Genomic DNA, 10938 nt, shown 5'->3' with positions numbered 1-10938 from the left:
GGAACACTTATGTTACATTTCTGTACTTTCAGCGATAATACAACCAAAGTGTTAGGTAGAATTTTTAATTTTTTAGTTAAAAACGACTACAAACTCAATTCCACGTTTATCTCCAATTTAACAGAAACACTTAATCAAGATACATATTTCCATTGATCGAATACAAAATCTGAGACTTCGTTGCAACAATCTTGTGCATACAAACAGGCTTCAAGTGGTTTTCCTGAATGCAGATGTTCGTTGAAAGAAGTTGCGAGAATCGTTTTCCTCTCTTTTTTTTCTCCACAACGAAGCTGTTTCTATCAAATAAAATCAATCAATCTTCGAGTTTTATTGGGTTTTGTAGAATTGGACAACGAGGCTTTTCAGTAGAGAGCATTCCTCGCAAGTAATGGAAACGAAATGTTAAGAAATGCAATTTCAGTGCTTGATCTGTCCAAGTGTGATATATCGATGAAACGTTCGATTTTTCCTGTTTATTCGATTATTTATTTGTCCGTATTTCGTGACACGCGGTATACTTTCGTTCGATAGGCATGCTAATTTTTTGGTTTCTCAAATTGTTTCTATCCGCGTGAAAAATGAGGTTCGATCAAATTAATTACAGTTATTAGATAGGTTTATTTGCGTAGATTGTTTTATTGTATCACAATGATTCTCGTGTTATATTTACATTCGTTTAAAGAACTATAAAAAAATCCTGTAATTATTATTCTGTTCCTTCTTTATCTTAAAAGTTCAACTGAGAAAAGCTGTTTAAATAGAAGTCTGTACGATTAATTCGATATTTCGTATAGTATTTTAAAAAATTATTTTATGCAATAAAATCACCTATTTTCTCGAACGATCAAAAATTCTGAAAATTTCAAAATCACCTCGCTATTTTCTCCGACGAACAAAAATTCTAAAAATTTCAAAATCACTTCCTGACAAATACCGAAAATTTTAAAAGTCGTAACGTATTCTCTAAACACTCCTTTTCAATAAATTAACAACTTCAAAGAAGTCGCTATTAATTAAAAATCCATTACTAAAATGTTACAAGTAAAGCTTTGTCACGTTGTCGAAACAAATACAGTAAATTCTCCACAAGTGTCAGTCAGTTTGGATTCTACAAGTGTCTGTATAGATGGTCCTACGCCTAGGTCTGCGTCATTGCTGCGCCTATGTTATCTCGCTCGCTGTCAGTCAAGCGTGTAACGCTACACCACTCGGTTTCTTTTACGAGATTTCTCGACAATTCATAAATTTCTTTAATTTTACTTTTTTTCATCTGAAATTTTTTTAATATGTTGGTGAGATTTTCTGATGAAAATGATATCAAACACGATATAATTTTCATCAGAAAAATCTCATCAATATGTTAAGAAAAATTTCGGGATAAAAGAACGTAAAATTGAAAAAGTTGGTATTTAAATCGCTTGGTTGCCTCGACTCACGTTTTATCCTTATCTTTTATTCGCTGTCCTTGTCTACGTTCGGCAAACTACAAAGGCGGGCGCGAGGCTCGAAAACGTAGTCCCTGACTCTACAAGTGTCAGGTTTAGCTTTCTTATGGACTGACACTTGTGGAGAATTTACTGTACCCCGATGAAATGAAAAATGTTCGTAGAGTGAAACAGAAGGACACGAGAGACTACGTAGGAAATTAGGAAGATAAGATTAGGAGTGAAAATTACAGATAGATATGAGATAGAGGTGGCGTGATGCATGTCATCAGAGAGGATCCAGTTGCGACTGTAGCGGGTCAGTGTACCTGATAATACACTAGTATGGGGTGAACCCTGCGGGTCACCCAGCCATCCGGAGGACCAACCTGCAGTTCCTCCAATATTCTGTTGCTGTTCCGCCAGCAGTCTGACCGTCAATGCGTATGTAAGCAGCATCACGCCCAGCGGTATGTAAAAGCAGATTATGCTGCCGATCAGCTTGTACAGAGGGTCCGGTATCTGGCACGCACCGTCCACCAACACCGAATCGTTCTCCTGCAACACCAGCATACAGGATTATCCACTTAGCGCCGCGACCGACTCCATCTTTAACGCTTACACCCATCAAGCCTAATTTAACGATCGACAACTTGTGTTCTACGATTTTAGGCATTTTTTTTTTGCAAGTGTATTTTTTGATTAATTGGTAGAATCGTGAGGGTTGATTGATTGAATTACGTGTAGAAATAAAAAGTGGGGGTAGTTGTGTGTTGAAGGTTGGAAATTAAAGGGAAGTGAGAAATATGTCGTTTGAAGTATTATGTATAGGGATAAAATTGAGAAAGTGAAATTATTGCTGTAATTTTTAAGTTTTTAGTTTGTTTTCATTACTGTTTTGGTTAGATACATAAATGGGAAAATTTTGTATATGTGTTATCATAGTTAAGTAATTCAGTATAGTGCTTAGTTATTGACAGGTATCTTTTTCTTATTCGTTTATTCGAAATTATACCAGTATTTCAATTAACAATGTAATGAACATAAACAGTAGTGTTTAAGATTGAATTTGCTGTAACAACAGTAGCACATCTATCATTCCTTAATCTCAGTATTACATATTATAAATATGTGTATTATTAACAAAGGATTAATCGAAATTTAATTTCACCTTATCACATTCTACATCAAATTTAAATACGAACCCTTTACACTCCACTGGTGCCAATACAGCAACCTTCCTAATGTGTAATTTGCATCACACCTAAACATTGCAAGATTATTTATAAAATCCATATTTCTTTTTCGAAGGAAAACTTAATTTTCAAAAGTACCCTAAAATCGATAGTACCAAAAGATTCTCGAAGTGCGAATTATTAATACCAACAATATACTCGATCGTTGAAGTACAATTTTCAAACAGCGGGTATTATGTTCAATGTTTTCTTTGCTCTGCATCTTTGTCGTAAACGATAAATCATCCTATAGACACTGTCGAGCTAACAAGGATCTTCTTTTTTGTTCCAGAACCCCGGAACAATGTCCCAGCGTGGTTTCTCTATTAGCAGAAAGTTATAATCCTCACGTAAGGTACGGTGCAGCAATGGCTCTGGGAATTGCTTGTGCCGGCACCGGTTTGAAAGAGGCGATAGCTTTACTGGATCCAATGACAAACGACTCGGTGAACTTTGTTCGTCAAGGTGCCCTGATCGCCTCCGCAATGATCCTGATCCAACAAACCGAGGCGACCTGTCCCCGTGTCAAAGACTTCAGGGCATTGTACGCGAAGGTCGTGGTGGACAAACACGAGGACGTAATGGCGAAATTCGGCGCCATTCTAGCGCAGGGTATCATCGATGCCGGTGAGTACGTAACTCCTGGGGTGTCGTTAACCTGTCCCTTTAACACGCGTTCGCTGTAGTGCGAGGTATATAGACCTTGTGTCGTACTGTTCGACTCGTTTTCGTAGCTGATAAACTGATATTTTTATCATTTTTATAGTATTTCCACCGTATTATTCACAATGTGATAGGCAGTGGATTAGAAAAAAAGGGGGCAATTGTGCAAATTGTCAGAATTGTACAAATATTGTTTTCAGTTTATTCGTAAATATTGCAAAATACAAAGTATCGATTTCTGCTGTATTTGTATATCATTTCGTAGTCATTTCTAACTTCTCACATATCATAATTCCATTCAATTCTCAAAATTCTCAATTTAAAAATAATAATTTTTCCAAGATAAGACCTTCCTTAACCCTCTATGGGCCGAATATTTTTCTTGACTGTAAAAGAATTTATGTAACGTAAAATTAGCAACTATCGACCTATAAATACAGAATAACAGTGAATTCAGCAGTTTCGACAATTTTATCATAACGAATACATATTGTAACTTTGAAGTAACAACGGTTATCAAGAAAGTTACTGGTTAATAAGGAGACATTGTACAACAAGACGTTTATGCCATTTTGTGGAAGAAAGTTCAATTATTTAATAAAATATCGATATATTAGTATGTGACTTGAAAGTTACACGGGCCCATAGAGGGTTAATTTAATTTACTGCAAACTCAATGATTCCTTATTTTCAGTTACTAGATACAAATAGAAAAAGGCTCGTTTCTGTAATTTTTATGCATGTGATAGCATATTTCAAAGCGAGTAAGATTAATTCCGCGTTTGACAAACTATCGGAAATATTGTTTAAATATTCGTTACACACTTCCACGCAGCAACGTTAAAACATGTATTCCAGGTGGTCGTAACGTGACAGTGTCACTGCAATCGAGGACAGGCCACACGAACATGCTGGCAGTGGTTGGTGCATTAGTATTCACCCAGTATTGGTACTGGTTCCCTCTAGCCCACTGTTTGGCCCTGGCCTTCACTCCGACATGTTTAATCGCTCTGAATGCACAACTGAAGATGCCAAAGCTAGAAATTCGCTCGAACGCCAGACCAAGTGTCTACGCTTATCCGGCGCCTTTGGAAGAAAAGAAGCGCGAAGAAAGGGAGAAGATCACGACTGCTGTCCTCAGTATCGCCGCGAGGGCGCGTAGACGTGAATCAGAGAGGCGTGCTCGTGATTCTCACGAGAAAATGGAAGTGGTTAGTAGAAGAAAAAATTTCTAAAATAAATTACCGCATCATCAGGCATGGAAACTAAAATTGATCTCTTCCCTAATTTGTGTGAGACGTTGCTTTTCTAACAGGTAAAGGGGACCTGCAGGTCTTAAATTAGGTTGCAGTGTTTCTTTTCGTGATTAAAAGTAATCTGTACTTGCTTTGACATAATCTTAAGTGTAGCATACAAAGATTGAAAATTATAAGACAGTTTTATGTGCATTTAAATTTATCGACTGCGCCAATAGCTCTCGCTGCCAAGTGAATCTCATAATTTCTCAATTCAGACTTCGGCGATTTTTCGAATTCTGCCGAATTTCCATTCTGTTCGAGTAACTTCAGTCGCGATACACTTTGATCCACTCTGTATCTGATTATCTTTCGTCGTCATTCGTTTAATATGGTAATTACGCACACAGTGGGAGGGACAAACCACACTTTCCATTCCCCTTTAATTTCTAATCGCAGGACCCGCCAGAGACGACGAAAGAAGTCGTCGAGATGGCATCCAAGGAGAAAGAAGAGAAGAAAAAGGAGAAGGAGGAGAAGGAAGTGAAAGAGGTGAAGGAGGTGAAGGAGGTGAAGGAGGTGAAGGAGGTGAAGGAGGTGAAGGAGGTGAAAGAGGTGAAAGAGGTGAAAGAGGTGAAGGATACGAAAGTGGAGAAGAAGAGCAAGGACGAGGGTGAGAAGACGGAGGAGAAGAAGAAAGAAGCTGAACCGAACTTCGAGATTCTTCAGAATCCAGCTCGCGTGCTGAGACAGCAATTGAAGGTGATACAGCTCGTGGAGGGTAGCCATTACGTACCTGTCAAAGATATCCAGATTGGAGGCATTGTCATGGTGAAGCACATTAAGTCCGACACAGAGGAAGAGCTGGTAGAGCCAGTTGCCGGTAAGTCGATTCGTTTTTTAACATTTCCTCATTAACGATTAACCCTTTTTAACGCCATATGACTTGGAAGTTACGTATTCGTTTATTTATTTATTTTTTATCTATATTTTCTTTATTTATTGTTGTACCGTTGCACTGTATTGTTCAGCTGTGACATTATCACCAGGAAATTTTTGATATTTATTCTTGCTTCCCTTACGAAAAGGTAAAAAGATCAACCTAAATTTTTCTTCTTATGAACGAAGGAAGTCGGGTTGTTGAGAGCGTTGATGATAGAATTTTATTGAAGTTACGAGACGAGCATTTGTGTTTGTTGCAAGAATTGTTAAGATACATCGTCAAGTAGTAAGAGTAGAAACAACGGTAAAAAGAATGTAGCAGAAATAATTGAAAATAATCAATTGATTGTTATACTATGCAGTCACAATTTAAAATGGTAAAAAGGATTAGTTAGAACGTTAATGACAAAGAAAATTAATCGGTACTTCCAACGGTGATCTGTTATCTCTGTGTTTAGTTAAGAATAATTAGTAAACGATCACAATATTCGTCCAAACTTTTCATTCAAGCGGCGAATTTAAAATCACAAGCGATTTATCTAATACTTCGCTTAAAGTATCAGCAATCACACAGATCACGCTACATTCGTCCATTTCCCTATTATCTGAACGACCTCATAAAAATCCTTATCTATTCTCTCTCCCAGTTTATGGAATTATTCACTTGAAATGTAGAAATACAATAAAAAAAAATAATCAAAATTTCTCCGACCTCGTCCAGTAACACTCTCCCAAAATTGACGAATTCTCAATGTTCCTCCAACTGAAACTAACACTTTTTCGACGACAATTCCAGTTCCAAGAGCCAACACTCTATACCATCACAATTACTTGATCATTGTCGCGCTTGTTAAACTAGACCGTTTTTCAAACGGAGTTATTACTACGTCGAGTTCGATTGTCACCGTTATGTTTCAGCTTACGGACCCCATCCGGAGGAGGAACAGGAAGCGGAACCCCCAGAACCGTTCGAATACAGCGAAGATTAAACGGTCGCGTGATCCAGAACATATCTCCGTGACTCGGACGTCACTATACCAGACAATTTGTTCACATATACGCACGTGTATAGCTCGCAGTCTGTAGAAGCAATGCGGAGAAAAGAAAGAAAAAGAAAAAAGCTGTTGCCACTGTCTCTCCCCCCACTTCGATAAAAATAATCCGTTGTTCCTACAGCGACACGTCCTTTTTTTTATTTTCATATAATTCATTCCCTGGGAGGAATAGCCCCGTGACTCTCGATACTCTTTTATCTGTCATCGAACTGCTGCTGATCCGTATCTTCGAATTTCAATAAATATATGGTTTGCTCTGATCAACCGTACGTGTGTTACTTATATTCAAACCATCCACTTAGATTCGCAACTCTGTTGCTGTGAGAATTGCGGAGATTAATGCTGGACAGTAGGAGCCTCTGTAACGCGGGAAATTCAAATTAAGTTCCACTGATAACGTTTTTCTTTTTAGCGCTGGTGCAGTTTCTTCGTCGATTGAAGTTTGTTTCGTTTAAATAATTGAACATTGGCGGATTTTCTTCGATTTGAAATGATCGAACATCTGCTTCAGAGTTCGTGGCGATTTTTTGATCGCGTTACGCGGGATCCTGCTGTGCTAGAATTTTGTCCATAATTGTACAGTTTTTATTGTACGTCTCTGAAATTTTGTGTCGAATTTAGTTTCTTCTTCTTTTTTTTTTAATCACATCGAAAACAATTATTTGCAGAACGTCATATCATGTTTTAACAATACGAACTGATGTAGAGATAGAAATTGTTAATTTAATTTGATATGTAGGTATTTAAATTGCTTTAACAATAGGTATATCGGAATTTTCGTATGTGTGGGAAACTTTGACTGGTGTCGCTATGTTTTTCGAGTGTATAGGTTCGTTGAAAATTCGGGAAAGCATAATATAATACGTTTTATAGTACGAATATCGAGACTGCAATGTTTCTTGCTCAATAATTATACTCGACGATTAATATTAGAGTACAATAAATATTGAAACACATAGAAATGTGATATAATCATCGTATAGAGAAATGTCTGTAATAGATATTGGAGTCATTTTTACGATTTTATTAGAAATTCTCAATTACAAAACCGTAGCAATTTTCGAACTATACCATATAATTCTCGCAGATTTTTTTTGATACAAAACTGTCAAGTATCCTGTTTAATAAAATTTATTATACGAATTGTTTGTATTTTACTTTATTCAGTGATATTTTGTATAGGTATGCGTTTACGCTTGCAAAATTACCTTGCAGACGATCCTTCCGTATCCAAAGTGAGTACTTTGTTTCATTGACATTCTTCAGTTTTTGTTAAATACCTACCATAGCACACACACTTCTGTGATTACTTACTAAAGTTTTTATGCTTGTTGCATCGAATTATTTAGTCATTTTAGTCGAATTCATGTCAATCGAAAGTTTCATTATTACAGAGAATTAGGTTCTTATTTTATGTGCTCATTAATAAACAAACAGACGATGAGACATAATTTTCAGGAGATAGAAAAAATATAGTAAAGGAAAATTTAAATGTGAGGTGAGTAAAATACGCTGTTACTAAAAATTAATATAATTTAGTGTAAATATCTGCAATCAACGTATATTTAATTTTCCACAATGTTTTTCTAGGCAATATTTAGCACTCATTACATTTTCAATCTGTACAAGGTAATGAAGATTTCTACTTTTCCTTCCGAAGCAGAAGTTCGCGTTTTTAATTAACTTTTTAATGTAAAATTATTTCAAACGAGTGTACAACGTGTCAACAACGCATCACCGATCGAAACCGCCACTTATTAATTTCAAGTACGGCCAATTTCGCGTACGTTGTGTCGGGGGAATCACGCGAATTACCATTGGAAAATCGAATTTCCATCGGCGAGGCTCGCTCGAAAATTCATCGTTTCTGCTGACAGGGTTGTATTCACGCGTGAAACGGTTCTCGCGAACCGCAAATTAAAGTAAACTGAAGTGAGGTCGCAAATTAAATGTGTTCAACTACCGTTGAAAACTTGTCCCCGTTAACTGACCGCACATAGATCGAATCGCCTTTTAATCTTTCGTAGGAGAGTACGCTATTTTGTCTGGCAAAGGCACAGATTCGTCTTCTTTAATCTGACGCGTCACAAAGATGCGATATTTTTTTCTGCTCGCTTTGTAAGCTTTCGTTTCACTTTCAATGCTTTCTTTTGGCGAAAATTGCAAAGGTGGAAAGCTTAATGATCAAAGACGAATTAGTGAAGAATAAGAAGATTTCTGTGCAGTTTGTGAAGAAGCAGATTATGTGGCAAATTAGAGTATCCTCTTTTGTCAATGTGGAGTATATTTATTATAAAGATAGTGGATAAAATAATGTAAAATGATGGGGTACTTAGGAAGTATTGTAAGAATTAATTGATACGAAATTTAAATTGCGAAATTAAATAAAAATGTTGGAAGATGCGAAATATCTCGTGTCCAAATGGAAAAACATGCGAGTTATCTCGTCCATAGATGCAAAGGGGTTAATACGAACACTAAAAGCTCGAATACCTGTTTCATCACGATATGAGCTTTTGTTCTTTTATATTTTTCACTTCCCTAAAATAAATGTGAGTCACGCATTATCCAATCGTGTCAAGACCACAATTTTTCGGGTGTGTTCCATGACACCTGCGACTACATCACGCAAAGTGATCCGTCTGTCAACGGTTAGGTAGACAGAACGATGAAGTATCGCTCAATACTGGTCTCTCTAAGTTCGTTACTAAATTATTCATTCCATATTGGTGACAGTCTTTAGACACAAGGATTAGATTATGATACGTCAATCATTATTGAGAAGGAGATAGCGAGCACTTAAAATACTGCTCATATCGTTTTAAAATTCGGTCTATTAAATTAAGATTGAAATGCACCAAAAACTCTGCAAAACTCTAGTGCCAGAAAATTTTCAAAATTCCTATAAAAATGAAGTATCAAATTAAGATCGAAATGCACCAAAAACTCTCCAACGCTACAGTGCCAAAAAATTCTCAAAACGACTACAAAAATGAAGTATTAAATTAAGATCAAAATGCTCCAATACCAGCAAATTTTCAAAACAGCTATGATCGCCGATAGCAATGAAAGGGTTAACGCTGTCCTCATTCGCAATTTATATTGTCCACATTTTACCAGAATGTCTAGGCAGCCAGGTTAACTGGAAACTCGGTGCTAGTTCGACTGTCAGGCCGGTGGATTTAATATGTGACAGAAACGTGCCACATATTTTAACAAGCTTAATGAGTACACGCGGAAAATAAGAATTAATAGGGCGGAACAGGGTAACTTTTCGTGTCATTTAAAATTGCAGCTGTTTTCAAAACTGCCACACGCTGCGCGACTCGCGTTGCAACAGATAAACCTCTGAGGTCAACAATTATATTAAATTAGCTCCGCACTTGTTCGCGATATCAATATGTATGCGTTTTATAGAGCAGTAACAGTGTTTCGTTAAATTGCGATTTTTGTTTAAGCTAGCTGAAAGAATTTGCCAGATTTGAACATTTGACTGATTTATTGGCATCCAAAATTATCCTATTTAGCGAAAAATTTCAGAAATTATAGTTAATTATTAAGTTTCGATTCACTTTTGAAAAATCAAAATATTGTTAATATTTGTGCAATCATAGTACAATATTTACATATCACGGGCACTTATTTTCACTCTCGAGGAATGAATTATTCGAACACCTTTAACTTTTCTTCGCAAGGATAGTCGATTAATAAGTTTCTCGAAATGTCTGATATTTTCTGAGAAAGATTCCAAGTGCTGTTCAACGCGATTTGCGTGCAATTAAGCGATCAAGTTCAAACACTCGACTCGCGTTCGTTAAACCTCAGAAAATTGTTGCCCCCTCGTTAAACCACCCTTAGAACGGAGAGTTACCGAAGAAGTCAATGAGGATCTCTTAAAAACACTTAAAGATCGACCGACTGGGAAATTAAATTTCAGAGATAAGCGTTTTGTGACAAGCGATATCGTAGTTAAGACCGTGGAAATTTGATGAGAAATTTCAAATTCAATCGCGTTCTTTATTCCATTGAGAAAATATTACGAAAACTGCACTGAAAGGATTAAACAGATCGAGTGATAAAGAGTTAGACTCCAATTTAGTGAATTTTTTTAACAATAGTGATCAAATTATTCGAAATGACACTTAAAGAAGAGAAATTTCTCATTTTCCACGAAGCACAAATTTAAATGAAAATTCACACCCGTAGAGCATGAAACTTTACAAATATGTAGAATCTCCCATGCAAATCGAGCATCTTTCTGAAGATGCATGTTTCCTTTTCACTCGTGAGACCTGAAGTTCGCGAAACGAGATTTCATAACTTTATGAATTGCAATTACACGACGTTAACTGGAATTCTGCGAAAACGCAAATACCAAATT

At 36.6% G+C, this 10938-nt stretch overlaps 2 protein-coding genes across 3 annotated transcripts in view; one reads left to right on the top strand and one right to left on the bottom strand.

Annotated features, from left to right (window-relative positions):
- Positions 1–6775, top strand: part of LOC108572486 (26S proteasome non-ATPase regulatory subunit 1) — an 88727-nt gene extending 81952 nt beyond the window's left edge. Inside the window, exons 11-14 of one of the 2 annotated variants that reach the window (XM_017934735.1) lie at positions 2955–3289; positions 4184–4533; positions 5053–5443; positions 6421–6775. In XM_017934735.1, coding sequence (XP_017790224.1) covers positions 2955–3289; positions 4184–4533; positions 5053–5443; positions 6421–6491 — 1147 coding nt within the window. In that variant the 3' untranslated portion in view covers positions 6492–6775. Of the gene's footprint in view, positions 1–2954; positions 3290–4183; positions 4537–5019; positions 5444–6420 lie in introns of both variants that reach the window. The other variant, XM_017934734.1, reaches the window with a different exon arrangement.
- The window catches only part of LOC108572488 (5-hydroxytryptamine receptor 2A), a 62748-nt gene that overhangs the window by 21527 nt on the left and 30283 nt on the right, over positions 1–10938 (bottom strand). Inside the window, exon 3 of the mRNA XM_017934736.1 lies at positions 1769–1985. Coding sequence (XP_017790225.1) covers positions 1769–1985 — 217 coding nt within the window. The remainder of the gene's footprint in view (positions 1–1768; positions 1986–10938) is intronic.

This window comes from Habropoda laboriosa, unplaced genomic scaffold, assembly GCF_001263275.1.
Source record: "Habropoda laboriosa isolate 0110345459 unplaced genomic scaffold, ASM126327v1 scaffold65, whole genome shotgun sequence".
NCBI classification, from domain to species: Eukaryota; Metazoa; Arthropoda; class Insecta; order Hymenoptera; family Apidae; genus Habropoda; species Habropoda laboriosa.
This window is presented reverse-complemented; position numbering and strand designations above follow the sequence as displayed.